General features: G+C 44.5%; 1 protein-coding gene across 1 annotated transcript; it reads right to left on the bottom strand.

Annotated features, from left to right (window-relative positions):
• Positions 1 to 305: 305 nt before the first annotated feature.
• LOC4576134 (uncharacterized) lies at positions 306 to 10,058 on the bottom strand. Its single transcript, XM_061644844.1, has 4 exons — positions 9,130 to 10,058; positions 8,868 to 9,035; positions 7,635 to 8,797; positions 306 to 4,722 (listed from the first exon to the last, which is right to left on the bottom strand). Exons 1-4 carry the CDS (start codon positions 9,185 to 9,187, stop codon positions 3,877 to 3,879), a joined length of 2,235 nt encoding a protein of 744 aa, XP_061500828.1. The 5' UTR covers positions 9,188 to 10,058; the 3' UTR covers positions 306 to 3,876.
• Between the last annotated feature and the right edge of the window lie 8,479 nt (positions 10,059 to 18,537).

Here is an 18,537-nt window from a genome sequence, read left to right as displayed (position 1 = left end):
CATTTTTTCTTTTGCAATATCGAGTGTCCGCCACATTGTTGTTTTTCTTTCATTTAATCCTAGTTCACGTGTTGATTCTTCTTGAGTTCGAAGCTGCTAATCGTTCTAAAAATTCAAATTAATATGTATTAAAACGTGAAACTGCTGTCCATATAGTTCTGGAAGGCGAGTGTGTATGGCAGTTGGCAGGCAAATCAAACAAGCAGTTTCAAAAGATGTACCGTTTTCACCACTAAAATCACCTACCCGGCGGTAGGCGGTTGTATATGTGACTTGGATATAAACTTAAATGATTAAAAAAAATGTTTACAAAATTTTGATAATTTTTATTTGCTGTCCCTGGTAAGACCTTTTCTGAGGCATGATCGAAGTGTGATGTCGCCGCGACTTCTTAATCGTAAGTTATTTTGAAATAAATATGCAGCTTCACCTCAGCTCGTACAGTGTGGCCCGAAACTGGTGTTAGAAAACCCCCGCATTATTACTTTTACTAGCGTCGATGCAATGTAAAGGATTTATTTAATGGCTTTTATCAAAATTGCGCATTCACGATGTTTTATAGAAAAAAAGAAACCTACATCATACATTTCCTAATAGTTACAGGCGAATTCCGATACATTTTAACAGAGCCCGGTTTTCAAATTCAGCATGATGAAAATTAATTGTGGCTGAGCTTAGCCAAATGGGATGTTTGTGACACGTTAGACGGAACCGCAAGAGCGCCGGTGGGAACGTTGCTATCTCTCATTAGCGATCTTATACATTAACGTTGCTGAATTTACTATTCTATTCGCAAACAAACACTCAATTTAGTTAGATTTAAAAAAAAACTTTCAATGCCCCGTTTAAATCGATTCATTCAGATAATTATTCTATTCTTTTTCTCGAATCGAGACGAGAAAATTGAAAATTGATAAAAATTGATTTTGACACATATCAGTGCTTAATTTTTCATCGCAGAAAATTGGAATCCAAACCTGCCAAAACATCGACTCTGTAATCGAAAGAACACGTGCATCGTTTAGTTACAAAGTGGACCCGTTTCGATTAGCAATACTCAACTCGACGTCGAGACATCTCGATTGCAAGAATAGAATAAGCCTGAATGAATCGATTTAAAGTTGAAAAGGTAAAACGATGCCGCCGTTCGGTTAACTCTACGCAGTGTTAAATGCTCCAATTTGCTATTGTTTTACAGACATTCCTTCTAAAACCTAAAGAAACACGCTCCTCCTCCTGCGCTTCATTCGGAATTGCTCGCTATCACGCGATGTCTCAAAAACGGACATGCTCTTCGCAATGGACTTTTGTTTGCCTTGTGGAAGGCTTAAAATAATTCAAAAAAGCAACTTACAAGCAAACGTCGTAACTGTCTAACATTATTTACCAAAATATGTGTGTCATTCGTAGCTTAAGCCTAGTAATGGTCTCCAACCTGTGATAAGTGGCGTAAACAGTGACATATTGTTTTTAAATAAAAGCTTAGTATCCTAATTATACTGTACAGTTTTTTTACATAATAATTATTAAAATGTCGACAGGCATGTCTAGAATAAGAATAGTAAGCATATTTGATCAAAAAGCGTTGAACAAAGTCAACAGTGGAAGCCCGCATAACGAGTTTAATACGTTCCAGTGACTCACACCATGCTAGACTCTTTTCCAAAATTTTTGTATGAATATACATACTATACACAATTGGTTCTAGGTTCGAAAATGTGCTTTTTTAGTATTTTTAATTCATACATGCAGATGAGAAACTGAAAAGGTCTTCCTAATGCCTGATATATGCGATGATATTGGAAGTTCGATATTTCTTTAACAATATTATTATTTTTCTTCAATTTTCCTGAAAAAGTGGTCGGTTGTTAAAGTATTTTCTTTAATATTTTCCAAACTTGACAAATTCTCTTGATGAACGTGATATCATCTTCGCCCGGATGATGCTTCTTTGCAGTATGCTGCTTAGTATTAGAAGTTTGGTATAGGGAAAATCATTCGAGACCAGCATCCGTAATCGCAGAAGGCATCAAATCGCCCGACCAACCAGTGGGAGATGATTTTTAAATACTCGCACAACATTTGAACTTAACCAGATACAAAACTTCCTAATAGCAAATTTAAAATCTCCAAATCTTAGAGGGCTATTTTGACAGTTACCTTTAGCTGATGGGTGAACTTGATAAGAACATGCTTACTGAATATATCAAATTGCTACAGCTGTTCTGTTAATGCAGATTGATTTTCGTCTTTCAAAGGTAGAAGACTTCTCTAGAAGTTAATATATCGATTGAAATAGTCAACAAACTAGACAAATCGTTTTAATCTTACCAATGTCATTATAGACTCCAGCGGGCTGTAGTTTTGAGAAAAGATGTGCTCTCTGGAGCGCACCTACGACTCCGATCCCACTCCGACAATTGTTAGTAAGATTCCGACTCTGGCAAAATGAGAACCACTAGTTCCGTCTGGAGTCGTCCACAGGCATCCGGAGTCGTCTGGAGTAATCTGGAGACATCCAGTCGTCCGGAGTTGGAGTCGTTCGGAGTGGTCCGAAGTCGTAGTCGTTCGGAGTCATCTGCAGTTGCCTGGAGTCGGACTCCGGAAGATTCTAGATGACTCTGAAAGATTCCGGATGAGTCGTCCGGAGTGGTCCAGAGTCGTTCGGAGTCGTCCAAAGTTGGAGTCGTTCGGAGTCGGAGGAATTCGGAGGTATCTGTAGTGGTTCGGAATAATCTGGAGTCATCTGTGGTCGTTAGAAATCATCTGGAGTCATTAGCAGACGTCCAGAGTCGTCTAGAGTCGTACGGAGTCGTCTGGAGCTGTCCGGAGTTGGAGTCGTTCGGAGTGGTCCGAAGTCGTAGTCGTTCGGAGTCATCTCCAGTTGCCTGTAGTCGGACTCCGGAAGATTCTGGATGACTCTGAAAGATTCCGGATGAGTCGCCCAGAGTAGTCCAGAGTCGGCCGGAATCGTTTGGAGTCGCAGTCATTCGGAGGCATCTGTAGTATTTCGGAATAATCTGGAGTCATCTGTAATCGTTCGAAGTCATCTAGAGCCGCCCGGAGTCGTCCAGAGTCTTTCGGAGTCGTTCGGAGTCGTCCAGAGTCGTCCAGAATCATCCAGAGTCGTCCGGAATAGTCTGAATTCATCCGTAGCCGTCCGGAGTCGTCCGGAAATGGAGTCGTTCGAAGTTGTCGGAGTTCGGAGTCGACCCTTGAAGACTCTGGATTACTCTGGAAGATTCCGGATGACTCCGCCTCCAGACGACTCCACGGATGACTCCGGATTCCGAACGATTCCGAACAACTCCGGATAATGCTGAGCGGACCTACCGTCCCGGAGTCGGTTCCAAAATTGTCGGAGTCGGATCGGGGTCGACTCCGAATTTTCCTCAACTAAACCCGTCACTAGTTGGAGACCCCTGTACTAAATGATTGTTAGTATCGAAACTCATTTGCAAGAACGATAGTGAAAATTAAATAATTCATGAAATGCAAACCCCGATCTTGATTATGATTTCAGATCAGCTCCTAAAATACGTATCCTGTACACGAATGATATTGCTAGTTAGGCGTGATAGTACTCGTTATGAGGGGTTCCACTGTATATGTCCTCAATATATGTGGGTCGCGGAAAAAAAAATATCGAAAAGCAAAGCCGCAGTAGTAGTCCATGATGCTGATAAAAGGTTGGAGAGCACGGAGGCTTAAGCTATGGTTCTCTCGCACTATCTTCTTCGCCCGAAGAGATGCCTGCACGAAATAGGCTACCTATATTGGAGCACACATTGAAGCTCTCTTATAAATACGACTTAAAAAAATATATATCTTTACAGGTGGGAATACGATCCCTCTCCCCCCGTACCCCTCCTACCACTACTTGGTGCCATGTTCGAACAGATTAATGATGGGCGAGATGGCAATCTGGAACACCCGCTGCCCGTTGTCGATCTCGATGCGCGACGCCAGCCGCTCCTCGTACTCGCTGTCCCGCTCGCGCAACGTGCCGAGCCGGCGTGTGCCCACCCGCTGGTAGACGATCCTGATTTCCTCGCTGCCGGCCGCTAGCGTCAGCTGTGGCTCGTAGCACTGCTCCGCCTCCTCCCCGTCGGACGCTTCCCCGTCGTCGCCCGGCGCGCCCACTTCGGCCCGCTCGGCGCCGGGTGCCGGGGGTTCCGTGGGTTTGCCGCCCTCGTAGTACGACACACCGGGGCCACTGTCCGACGGTGGCGAGGGCGTGGTCGCACACCCGGGCGTGATCGGGTAGCCGGGCGTGTTGATGTCGGTCGGTTTCGAGTGGCTGCCCGACTTGAGCTGGCTGACGCCGCTCATGTCGAGGGGGCCGAGCAGCGGCGACAGCATGCAGAGCGGCTGGAGCGGCCGGGTCAGAAACCGGGGCGTCATCGGGTAGACGGCCAGCGGATCGACCGGGCAGCCGGGCGACCCGGGCGGCAGCAGCGAGCGGGGCGGCGAGCGGGACGGTGGCCGCACACTCACAGGCACCTCCTTTGCTTTGGTGTGATGCTGGCTTGGTGGCTGACTGGTGGTGATGGTGGTGGTGGTACCGCGTCTCGGCGACTTTGTACTGCTGGACGGTGCCGGTGCCTCTTTGGGGGGGTTCGGTGGAACCATCGCACTGCTGGTGCTCGGCTGGCAGGTGGAGGTGGTTGGGACCGGTTCCGTTACGGCGGGCACTTTGGCCGGGGGCGTAGGTATTGTACTCTGCGGAGGCAAGGCAAGAAGATGAAATTAGGCAATCGCATGGCAGTGTGCAAGTTTGGCGCATTTCGTGCAATGCTTTTTCGGTCTTCATTCATACTACTACTTTCACTCTGGACAACAACACTCAACGAACATTCAAAATCTTATCATATTTTGAACGATGTTGGTACGATTGCATTAAGTCTTCCTTTTTTGGATTAAGTCCTCCGTCCTTCCAAAAAATCGTGGGAACGCACCAAAAAATCATGGGAACTGACCAATAAATCGTGGGAAACCCTGTAAGAGTACTAGTTACAAACCATTTCTAGACCTCTACGATAGAAGCGCAAATAAAATACCATAATTTAAGCTTATTGCTATAGATATGTTTTATGGGATATGGATAATGAATTCATAAGAATGTTTCAACTAAATTGCTAAAAGGTAACTGGATATCAAAAGGTCTGCTGAAATTGCTCGTGTATTAGCAGAAATCTATGTCATGAAAATCTCACTGTTGAAACACTTCGTAATAATTTGAAATATATTAAAGCGCCTACTATTGATGAATCTTTGTAATTATTTTATTTAACTATTTAACAAAGATAAAGATTAAAGAATATTATTTTGACCATTCAGATTTGTTTCAAACGCTCAAAATTTGCAGCAACAGTTATTTCAAGGCCGTGCCATAATCAACATGGCATGAAAAGCGTTTTGGAAATTGCCATTTTTCTTCTAGTCATGTAAACTATGTACTTGTTTATCAAAATATCGACATGACTGCCACCTATTGGAAATGCAAGTCGACAATTATATAAATAAAAGTGAATTCCATTGGCTTCAGATCAGCAGGACTTTACTGATCACACGTTCAGACTAATTGTAATGCAATCTGTGTGGCTAGGATAGTTTTAAATCACACATAGCTCTAGCAGGCGCTTAGTTAAAGCTGGAATAAGAGGTCATTCGATTTTACTCCAAATTATTTATCTTTTCAGTACTTGCATCATAATTAGTACAGGTCCCCGAGATACGCGGACGTTCCTTCAATATCAAATCAAATAATTTATTTAACGACTATAACTTCTCATTAAATGCTACATTATACGAACATTTGCTATATTTTGAGTGAAAACTGCGTGTTTCGACTTCCGAAATTAGAGATACCTGGTATCTCTCGACCTCCATTAATTGCGACAGCCTCTAATTTCAATCGCAATCCCAATCAGAATCCCAATCGAATCGCAATCAAATTTCTAATCGAATCGCAATCCCAATCTCAATCAGAATTCCCAAACGAATCCCAATCGAATCGCAATCAAATCCCAATCGCAAAGGAATTTTTTAGGGATTCTAGTCCTACAAACGGGATCCGATCCGATCGAATCTTTCTAGGGATTGAATCTTCGAATCTTCCGAATCCTGAATCTCCCAACACTACTGGATACTTGATTCAGGATGTCGGCGTCCTCCTAGACCGACAAAACGACGGTCTTAAATACAACGGGGTTTGGGATGAATTATGAATAGCACCCAAGAGCTGTTACGCGAATTAACGGCCATTAATGCATTTGTCACATACATCTTCTAATATCGTTGTTTTCTAGTTATTATCTTTCTTCGAATTCCGGACAAAATTAAATACGTGTTTTTATGAAATTCAGACCACAATATGATAAAACACTATTGCTTTCCACTGCCACTATAGATTCTGATGCATTTCAATGCACGTGGACGCGAATGATAGGAATTATCGAAGAAATAACATAACTGGCGTGTGCTTGAAGCATAACTGCTAAGAATTGCTCTGGTGGTGAACTGAACGATAGAAAATACGTATTTACTGTGGCATCAGGGCCCACTAGGGGTCAGAGACGAGTTTTAATTCGTTCTAGCACATCATGGCAATTATTAAAAATTAAAAAGCGGTATGATCGGTGCCTAGATATGAAGATATTCGATAAAAAAAACATGCCAAATGTCCATATTTGGAAGCTGTCCGTAATTTGCAGCATAACAGAATTAGCTAAACTGGACACATACCATACGTACGTACAGTGGCCGACAAAATAACGTGCCCACTACATACAATTTTACATTTTTTACTTTTTTCCGTGAAAAATGAAGTAATTGTACTGCTTTCATACCAGTTTTCCCGCTACTCCTAAAGATAAACACCCCCTAGCTATCACATTGCCATTTTCTTAATTTACTGTCCGTTACATGTGGCGTCCTTCAAGCTCCTCGCCCGATCTACAGCAAGACTAACAAAGCCAATTGGATCCGATATGATCAAGAACATGCAGATACATCGTTAGATTGTTGAACAACTGGTATTTGGACAGATGAGTCCAAGTTATTCAAAAATATCTAGACGCGATCCAACAAACCAATACAATGTGGTGCAAATGACGTGATTAGGAAAAACAAAATATGCTAAAGCTCTGAAATACTCTTAGGAAGAAGAGCCAATGCCAAATATGTGCAAATAAAAACAAAATAAATTATGTCACAGATCCTCGAACATACAAGGAATGCCAGAGGATTGCTTATAAATTATAAGTTTGATGTTATATTTGTTCAGAAAAACATTTTCTGCAGAATGAATGAAGTGGGCACTTTATTTTGGCACAGTGATTTTAATCAATGGTGGAAAAAATATGTTTTCTTGAAGCAAACTCCTCATTTTTGACATGCTATTGTTAAGCTTATCACGAACAATGTTTCAAAAACTAAAGCAGTACTTTAGCTTCCTTTTACACGGAAATAATATGTAAAACATGTAAAATTGTAAGTAGTGGGCACTCTATTTTGCCGGCAACTGTAAATGCTGTTCACAACCATACGCCTATGCTAATTAAAATGACACCAATATCACCATAAAATGACTCCAAATCCTCCCGCGTCACACACAAGCGGCGCCTACTTACCCGCGGTATCGTTTCCGTCTGCGGTTTGCTCGCGACGGCCCGTTTGCTTCGTTGCTGCTCCTCGGGCCGCTTCGGCCGCCGCTGGACGATCTCTTTCTTTGGCTGCGGTTGTTCGGTTTGGGCGGACGGTGCTGGTGGTGGTGGTGTCGGTGATGATGGCTGAACAGGTGGCGGCGGCGGTGGAGGTGATGGTGGCTGAACTGGCGGCGGTGGCTGAGCAGGCGGCGGCGGCGGCGGCGCCGACGTCGCTTGCTCCTCCTCGGTCACCGGCAGCTTCAGCACGGGCCTGGGACGCACGGTGGGCGTGACGGCCTTCGGCGGGGGTGACGGGCGGCGGCCGGCCGAGCTGCTGTACCCGCCGGTCGACGGGCTGCCGCGCTTGTACGGCGGCGTGCCAAAGTCCAGTATGCGGATGTGCGTCCGCTTCCGGCTGGAGGTGGACCGCGAGCTGGCCGTCCCGGGCACGATCGGGTTGTCCAGCGGTGTCGCATTGGAGCGGGGTGGATCGGTCAGCGTCACACCGGCGGCGGCGGTGGTGGTGGCGACGGGCGGCACGTTTTCGTCACTCGCTCCGACCGGCGCCACCTCGGGCGGGTTGGTCGCGAGCAGTTCGGTATCGTGCGACGATTGCAGCGTAACCGTCACCGGCGGTGGTTTGCTGAGCTGATGGGGATGCACGTGGGGATGCGATCGGTTGGCGGGCGAGTTTGATTGCTGTGCTAGCCCGCAGGCCGGTGAGGGGTGCTGCTCAACCGGCACTGGTTGATCGGCGGAAACGGGCGGGCGCTTGTGAGCGCTCGTCGGCAGTGGGTCCGGTGCGACCGTTTCGATCATGCTCAGATCGACCGGCATCATGCTGAGGTCCGGCTCGAGCTGGCTCTGCACCGAGAAGGCGGAGACGGTGCTGTCCTGCATCGAGCCGGACGTGTTTAGCGCGGTTGGCGGGCCCGCTGCTGCCGGCGGTGGCGTCGGGTGCGACGGTGGCGGTGACTGACTGTCGGCCCAGGCGGCACTGTAAGCCGGCAGGGTGGTAATGACCGCATCGAGCACCGGGCCCGTGCCGGACGATTTCAGCACATTGATCAGATGGTCCACCAGCACCATCGTGGAGTCGGTGTGCGGAAAGGCAACGACGGTGCTGCACAGATTAACCAGCTGCAGGACTGCAAGCGACAGAGAGAGAGAAGAGTGAGCATTATCTTTCTGTGTCTACACACACAAACACACACTTACGCTGCGATTGCATCGCGATAAATTCCTTCATCACTTGCTGCAGGGGCTTCTGCAGCACGTTCACCGGGATGCGGCCCAGCTCGAAGGAGCCCTGGTCCGCCCGCAGGTACGGAGAGTCCATGCAGAACTGCTCCGCCAGCATGTACATGTCGTGGTCGTAGAGGTAGCCTGCAGCAACACGAGAAAGCACAACGGATTGGGATCAGATCGGAGGCCGACGTCCACCGGGACTTCCCGGGGCGGGAAAAGAGGCAACACTCACCCAACACTGCACGGGCCGCTACCTCGTGGTACTGTTTTTCCATCGCTTGTTCATTCATTTGCTAGGGCAGGGGGAGGGAGGGCGGGGTAGCGCGTCACAGCCAGCTCGTCCGGTCCGCTTTGTTGATAAACATATTGGTTCAGGCGCCAGCAAGCCTCGCAGCAGTCGTAGATGGCAATGGTTCAATGCTTCATCACACACGCACACAATAATAAATGTCACACACTCAGCTTACCGATACCGCACCGAATCGTCTAGCATCATTAAATCCGCCTAGCGAATAAATACACCGCGGGTGCTGTATACGGCAGTTTGAATTCGGTTCTTATTTTGAAACGCAGCGGCCCTCCCGTTACCTTTACCGGACGGCGTTGTTAGCGTCATTCGTCGTCGCTCCCCGCTCCGTTGCTTGCCTTTGGCCGTTGACAGCGCGGTTGCGTTTAGGCCGGCACGGGGTTGAGTACTGCACGCGTCGCGTTAACCCTTTCACTGGCAACCAAAAATACATCATATTCCAGGCAACCGGGCTACCCGGGTAGCCAGCGACTTTGGATGCTTATAACTTTTGAATGCGTAATCCAATATTGGTGCAATATTCTGATGAAAATTAAACAAACTAATGCAGTTTCTATAACTGTTAATAGATTGGTTCAACTCGCTACCGTTTTTTAGTTATAGTTTTTCAAAGTTGACAGGATTTTTTTGAAAATAATTACAAAATCTGAAAAATATTTTTTTCAGTACTTTACAAAATTTTCACAGCAAAATGGCTCCAAAAGCTTTGAGAACTGTATGTTACACGTATTGTATAAATTTTTCAGAATTATTCGATGAGCGATAAAAAAGATAAAGGAGTTTTGATTTGAATAAAAACCGTTACAATACAGTGGGCATAATAATTTTATAAAATGCACATCTGCGACAAATGCAAAAACTTGATAAAATGGTCTCTATTGGTAAGTTATGTTGATTATATATTGTGAAGACACTGAAATAAAACTATTAGTGTGAAGTTTATTTGATGTTGGTGTCTTTCTACCAGCAAGGGTCATAATGTAACGGTTTTTATTCAAATCAAAACTCCTTTATCTTTTTTATCGCTCATAGAAAAATTCTGAAAAATTTATACAATACGTGTAACATACAGTTCACAAAACTTTTGGAGCCATTTTGCAGTGAAAATTTTGTAAAGTACTGAAAAAAATATTTTTCAGATTTTGTAATTATTTTCAAAAAAATCCTGTCAACTTTGAAAAACTATAACTAAAAAACGGTAGCGAGTTGAACCAATCTATTAACAGTTATAGAAACTGCATTAGTTTGTTTAATTTTCATCAGAAGCCCCCGGAAGAGAAATGTCAAGTCGAGAAATGTCATTTTGCTCTGAACAACTTCACCTTGTCATTTATAACACCTTGATCCGGATGCACGGCGCTCCACTGTACAGTCTGTTCCCGAGTTACGCGGTTTGTGCGTTCCCGGGAAATCCGCGTAACCCGAATATTCGCGCAAGTCGAATTTCTCGGTTTCGACCAAAATACAATTGGTTAGGGAACGGTCAGAACCTCGCCGCATGCGGCAAGAAAAGAGTTTTCTCAATTTCTAGCTTTTCAAGATATTATACCCAAGTGCCACAAATCCACTAAATGACCACTAAACGGCTTCTAAACGCAAACGACTCATGCATTCTAAAAATAGAAAAAAGCTGGTGGCGCCATCTGTTGGTGGGATACCCAACCAGTGGAGCTTCCTTGCTTGGAAGAGAGGTTCCTCATTCCCTCTGTATTGTTGTATGGTTTCAGATTGAAGTTAGGCATCGCTATAACTAGAACGGCGATACAATTGTTTAAATACTAAACTCCAATGGAATCCACTAGCACTGAAGTAAGTAATATTTGAGTAATGGTCGTTGATGTTGATACCCACATGACCATTCTCATAGATTTTTGTTCGGAAAGTTAGAAGGCTATATGCGTGCGAACAGACGGCGTCCACGGGCCTGCCCACGCTCGAATGCAGAGCCGATGGCATACGATTCTATCTTCACCATTAACATGAGAGAGACAGAGCTTATACCACGAACGTACCCGAAAGGTGTGCATGGTTCACTCATCAGGATCTAAAGCCAAGGACAAGGCAAAAGAGACACAGAAAAAAATCCTCACGGCTACACATGTCCTCTAGACGCGTTGTCTATGCGTCTCGCTCGGTATCACAGCGGCATACGGCAGGTAAGCAGTACAAATGCTGCTACCTGACACGCACACATGTTTATCGAACACAACTATTCGGTTCGACTCGGTAAACTTCACGAGGATGCCGGAACAAAAGGGCGCAGACTTTTTCATGATTTTGAATGACTTCGGCTGTTTTGGACTACGCATGTAGGCGCTCGCTATAGGTCATGATTACACTAAAATTGTCGAAACACATTGCAAGAAAAGGACAGCAATATAATGATGTGTTGTAATACGCCATCTATTGAGCAAAATCAATGAAGCTATGGAGCTTTCGTTTTTATCTATGGATCCACTGGATGGATATCCCACTAACAGGAGACGCCACCACCCTTTTTTTCTATTTTTAGAATGTGTTAATTGAAATAAGCGAAATGATTCCAACTCTAATGCGGCACTGTTCTGTGGGTTTTTTACGATGTTTTATTTGCGATCAACTTTCTGCATGTGCTCTGTTCTCGATCTCCTAGCGAACACACACTCACACAACGCTTCGGCTTGTGGTTTGACAGTTCAAAAACGCGGTAATCTGTCAGCGCGCAGGTTGCGTCACTCGGTGGCTGTCAGCGGCCATGATGCCAAGCATTCTTAACATAGCCGGCCCCCGTGGAAATTGAAATTTCCACCACTTATTCCGTGTTGGAATGGATGGGCAAAACGCAGATCTTCGTAATTGCTCGTTTGTATTCGCCGTCCTTTGTCTTCACCGTGACCACGCGGATGTTGCCGTCGTCTCCTCGGTAAATTTGAGTTACCCGTCCATAACTCCATTTCAACGGTGGCAAGTTGTCTTCCTTCATCAACACGAGAGTTCCGATTTGGATGTTGTCCCGTTGTTTCGTCCACTTCGTGCGGGGCTGCAAGCCAGACAGGTAGTCTGTACTCCATCGGTTCCAAATGCGTCTCACGAATTCCTGATTCTGTTGATATCTATCCAGGCGATTAGATGGCACTTCCTCGTATGAAGGTTCAGGAACAGCAACCAGAGGACGATGGATCAGGAAATGCCCTGGAGTAAGCACCTCCAAATCCTCGGGTTCCGTGCTGATGGGGGTCAAAGGGCGCGAATTCAAGCAGCTTTCCACCTGGGCGATGATCGTCTCTAAGTCGTCTCGACGCAGGATCGAAGTTCCAATAGTAGCTCTAAAATGATGCTTAAAAGACTTGACGGCGGCCTCCCAGATTCCACCAAAGTGGGGAGACCTAGGAGGGATAAAACGAAACTCTATACCTTCTGGACCGCAATACGACGAAATTGATTGTTGAAATTGTTGTTGCTGCAGTTGTTGATGAAACACTTTCAATTTTCGTTCCGCTCCACGAAAATTTTTAGCGTTATCACACTGAAGAAGAGATGGTTTTCCCCGACGAGCGACAAATCGTTTCAGTGTTGATATGAACGCATCCGACGACAAATCAGCTACCAATTCTAGATGGATAGCCTTCGTGGCCAGGCACACAAATACTGCAACGTAGCACTTCACCGGAGCAGATTTCCTGGACGCCGAACGATAAAACAGCGGTCCACAGAAATCGACACCAGTGTTCAGGAACGGAAAAGTTGGAGTAACTCGTTCTGCGGGTAAATCTCCCATTATCTGTTCCATTGTCGATGGTTTACAACGGAAGCACTGAATACACTCGTGTACTACTTGCCGAGCAAGGTTTCGAACGCGTAAAGGCCAGTATTTCTCTCGAACAGAAGCAATCAACAGTTGTTGTCCGGCATGTAAGGTTTTAAGATGATAGAAATCCATGACAAGACGTGTCAATGGATGTTTGTAGGGCAGTATCATTGGGTGTTTCCGATCGTAAGCAACAGGAGCATTTCGAAGACGTCCCCCAATGCGTAGTACACCGTTAACAAGCATTGGTGTCAATGATCTTAAAGATGACGATGTTTTGACTTCTCCAGCAGTTTCGAGAGACCGAATATCATCAGCAAAAGATTCGTTCTGTGCAATGCGTACCAAATTCTCTCTTGCTGCATGTAGTTCAAATGTTTGAAGGTAGCCTTGACGACGATTGTTTCTATTAACAGGTTTACAGTTGTAGCTAAACCGTTGCATATATGTCATCAGTCTAACGAGTCCGGAGAATGTCGATTTTAAGCTAAATATTGGATGATGAATATTAGACTGTTTGTTAATGATCAGAACAGTCTTCCGTTCTTCAAACTCAGAGGGTGGGCAATCGAGTATTGGATGATGTAGCTTCCAAGTATTGGATGGTTGGCTTAACCACTCTGGTCCATGCCACCATAGGCATGATTCTTGCAATTGACTCGGCATCATTCCTCTAGAGATGATATCAGCTGGATTTTGATCCCCAGGAACGTGATTCCAATGTCTAGGTTCCGTCAGATGCTGGATTTCAGACACCCGATTAGCAACAAATGGCTTCCAGCGTGACGGGCTACTGTTTATCCAGTGAAGCACGATGGTCGAATCCACCCAGTAGAAACACGAATAGTCGTGTTTAAGACTATCTTTAACCTTTTGCCAGAGATGGCATAACAATAAAGCTGCAGATAATTCCAGCCGAGGTAAAGTGACGTTCTTCTGTCGTTTGCTATTTGCGAGTGGAGCAACTCTGGATTTAGAGCACAAAAGGTTAACAGAAACTTTTCCATCCTCAGAGACCGATTTCATATATAAACAGGCTCCATAAGCCTTCATAGACGCATCACTAAAACCATGGATTTCGATGCGATGGGTACTTCCTACCACTCTACGTGGGATACGCATGTCTTTCACAATTGAGAGCTGTTGGCGAAACTGATTCCATTGTTTATGCAATTCTTTTTCTAGCGGCTCATCCCATGCCTTTTGTTGTGCCCAAAGATTTTGCATAAAGCATTTGGCTATCATTATTGTTGGACCTATGAGTCCCAATGGATCGTATAGACGCGATGCATCTGATAAGGCGATCCGCTTTGTTATTTGTTCATCTTCTGTCCAAATCGGTACGCAGAATCCCAACTCATCGGTCGCTGGGATCCATTTAAGACCCAATGTCTTAATGGAACTATTTATGTCAAGGCTGCACAATCCAGAAGTATCGCGTTGGTCTACGGGAATACTTTGCAGAATTTGGGAAGAGTTAGACGCCCATTTTCTCAAAGTAAAACCAGCACTCGACAACAAGTCAGTTAGTTGATGGCATAATTCTTCTCCTTCTGCTTGAGTTTCTACTCCGGTAAGCAAGTCGTCCATATAAAATTCATTTGCCAGTACTCTAGAGGCTTCCGGATGAGTAGAAGTTCCATGAACGGAAAGCATTTGCAAACATTTGGTTGCTAAGTAAGGAGCAGATGCAGTGCCATACGTAATTGTTTTTAGCTCATATATTCGAAGCTTATCTTCGGGACAATTCTGCCAAAGGATTCTTTGTAACGAGCGATCCTCTTTTTTAATCCATACTTGTCGGTACATCTTTTCGATGTCCGCTACGATTGCAAATTTGGGCAGACGAAAACGAATCATAATTGCGACCAAATCATCCTGAACAACTGGACCCACCATTAAAGCATCATTCAACGAGAGGCCGGAGTCGGTAGCACAAGACGCATCGAACACGACTCTAAGCTTTGTAGTTAAACTGTCAGGGCGTAAAATACAGTGATGCGGTAAGTAATAAATGGGTGTGTCAATGTTCGTATGTTGTTCCGTGATTTCTTCCATATGTCCCAATTGAACATATTCCTCCAAAAAGGCTATATAAGCAGCCTTAAGGTCTTTGTTCGATGCAAGACGACGATTTAGCGAGTTCAATCTACGTTTGGCGATTTCAAACGAGTTTCCGAGTTGTGGAACGATATCCTTTTTCGTAGGAAGCGTTACAATAAACCTTCCTTGATCATCACGCGTGGTTGTTTCAGAGAAAACCTTCTCACATGATGTTTCTTCAATAGACATGGTGCTATTTGTATAACAAGATTCGATTTCCCAAAATTTAGTTAGTTGATTTTCTAGGTCTTGATTAGTACATACCAGATTTACTATAGAGGATGTAGGACGACGTTCGAGCTCAACCCTGCCAGAAACGATCCAGCCTAACTCGGTGTTCTGTAGCATTACTTTCTCGGGTACCAGTTTAAGAATACCTTCTAGCATCAGCTCATCATAGCTCTCTCTGCCGATCAATAAATCGATGGATGATGGTTCATAGAATTTGGGATCTGCTAGAGTACAAGTGTTGGGAATGCAGTAACGTGTTTTGTTCACTTTCTCTGCAGGTAAATTCCAAGTAATGTAACGCATTACATGAAATTTCCAATTTGCCTTGAAGCTAGTGCAATGAGATTTTATGGTAAGCTGTGTCGAGTGCGATGATACATGCTTGCTTTGTCCAACTCCGCCAATTGGATGGTTCTCTCTCTTTTTAATGACCTGCAATCGCTGACACAAACGCTCAGTTACAAGATTAATCTGCGATCCTCCATCTAAAAGAGCTCGTGCCCAATGCAACGATCCGTCTGGTAACTCTATTTTCACCAAAGCTGTGGGTAATAGGATAGTAGATGGTGTTTCTATCGAATTTGTTAGCAAAGCATTGCCACAGTATGTGACCACGTTCTGATCCGCAGGTGGATCCGGTTGCGTCACTATCTCCCGGTCATTAGGAGATGCTTCAGCTGAATTACTGGTTTGTACTGGTTTGTGCAACATAGTGTGATGTTTTTTGTTGCAAACTCGGCATACACTAGATGAACAGTTCTTCATAATATGCCCAGGCAACAAACAGTTGATACAAAGCTTCTTTTCTTTGACCTTGTCATAGCGCTCTTGTACTGTCCAGCCACTAAACATGTCACACTTAAAGGGCGAATGTGAACCTTTTTTACAAAACGAGCATATCTCCATAGAAGAATTTACCACGTGCACCTCACTCTTCGATCGCTGCTTCCACGACGATGTATATTGTTCTTTCTTTTGGCCTGGAGACAGCATTGCCTGCAACACTAACGCATGACTCTTCAAGAACGTTAGAAGTTCATGGTACTCTGGAACGTCAGTGCTGCGATGGTGAGCCTCCCAATGCATTTGAGTAGCCGAATCAAGCCGAGAATGTAGCATGTGCGCCAGAAGCACACTCCAACCCTCTGTTGCCACACCAAGCTGCTTCGTTATGTTGACGCTTCTCTCGAAACTATCTAGAATATGAATGAGCGACTCGTACGAATCCTTCTTCATTACCGGTATCAAAAACAAAGCATCAATATGTCGCTTCACCGCTAGCTTTTTGTTTTCATAACGAGCCTTAAGAAGCTCCCATGCCACTATGTAATTAGCCGAAGTAATCTCAATGTCCGCAATTAGCTTATTTGCGTCCTTTGTCAATGCTCCCTTCAAATACCGCAATTTGTCCACGTCTGACAGGCTTGCATTAGCATCAATCAGGCTACTAAAAGAATCGCGAAAAGGCAGCCAAGCTTCGAGAGAGCCATCAAACGTTGGCAGCCGTAATTCGGGAAGCTTTACACGAGATTGCGAAACATTTGTAGTGGTCGACATACCACGTTCAATCCGTAGCAATAAGTTGAAGTGACGTTTTTCGAATCGTGCATATTCCTCCTCACCGTCCTCAAAATTCTCCATATCGGCCGTTTCCAAGACGGTTTGATGCCATTTTTCATACTCCGACGCCAGTGAGGTAAGCCGATTTGCACATCCCTTCAGAAACGTCGTGTCACCCAACGATGTACCACTCAATGCTTCTTCGATTCGCTGTAATTTGTTAAGAAAATGCTTGCGTATACATTGGTTCTTATCAATAGGCCGATGCACTTCCTTTGCTTCATCCAAACCCGCAGGGATTTCCGATGACGGTCCAGCTTCTTCCATGTCAATGGGTGCAATTTTCCATTCCTCGGATTCCGCTGGCGTTTTGTGCACATCACTTCTCCTGACCGACATTTTGTTGAGCTATTTGCGCCGACAATACTTTTTACGATGCTGCTCTTCAAAATGGCTGCGAAGCGATCTCACCAACACTTCCAAACAGGTACAGCCTGACGACACGTACACGCACACCAATGTATCTTTTCCTAAAAATTGTCCGCGTCTAATACAGCATACCCGATAGTAAGCTGAATTTGCACAATATCACACTCAATTGTATGATATTCAACAAAGTATCCTCTAACAGGAACTGTCTTCAAATTATCACCATAGATAATAACAACAAGATAAAACTCCACACGAACAAGGCGCATACAACGAAAGGAACACCTATGAACAACGCATACGATAATGCTCGACTGTTCACAAAGGCGTACGAATGTTCACGAAAGATCACCATAGATCACGATTTTCAAACGATATCCGGATTTGAAGGACCAAAATGTTAATTGAAATAAGCAAAATGATTCCAACTCTAATGCGGCACTGTTCTGTGGGTTTTTTACGATGTTTTATTTGCGATCAACTTTCTGCATGTGCTCTGTTCTCGATCTCCTAGCGAACACACACTCACACAACGCTTCGGCTTGTGGTTTGACAGTTCAAAAACGCGGTAATCTGTCAGCGCGCAGGTTGCGTCACTCGGTGGCTGTCAGCGGCCATGATGCCAAGCATTCTTAACAGAATGCATCAGTCGTTCATCATCTGCTAAACAAAGTCTTTTTAGATTCCCTTAACCTTTAAGTTGGCAACCGGATACCCGGGAATTTTTTTAACTTTAAACTGAAATAACTTTTGATAAATTGTAATTTTAAACAGTCTGTAAGTATTTTATTTTGGTTTTTTTTTAAACTTTACCACGTAAGATGGCAACCAGCATACCCGGGTATTCCATACATCCATCTTTTGATATCTTCCACCTTTCACGAGTACTGTGGTATGTTTTCGCTTCGAATTTATACGTGGCTAGAGCTAAAGCGCCGATACGATTATTTAAATACAAATCTGATGCACCCGCAGAGAAGCAAGTGATAATTAAATGATAGTCGATGATGTTGATGTTCGTGTACCTGACCACATGACTATTCTTATTGATTTTTGCTGGGAAAGCTAGAAGGGTATTTCGGACTTGTTTATGTGAAAGGCAGGCGAAACACTTTGCAAAAAAAGGAAAGCAATATATCGATAAGTTGTAAACCGCCATCTATTGAGTAAATCAGTGAAGCTATGAAGCTTTCGTTGAATTTTTAGGCCGAAAATACACGGAC

The sequence above is a fragment of the Anopheles gambiae genome, chromosome X (assembly GCF_943734735.2).
Source record: "Anopheles gambiae chromosome X, idAnoGambNW_F1_1, whole genome shotgun sequence".
NCBI classification, from domain to species: Eukaryota; Metazoa; Arthropoda; class Insecta; order Diptera; family Culicidae; genus Anopheles; species Anopheles gambiae.
Note: the sequence above shows the minus strand (reverse complement) of the source record. Positions and strands in the feature narration are given on the sequence as shown.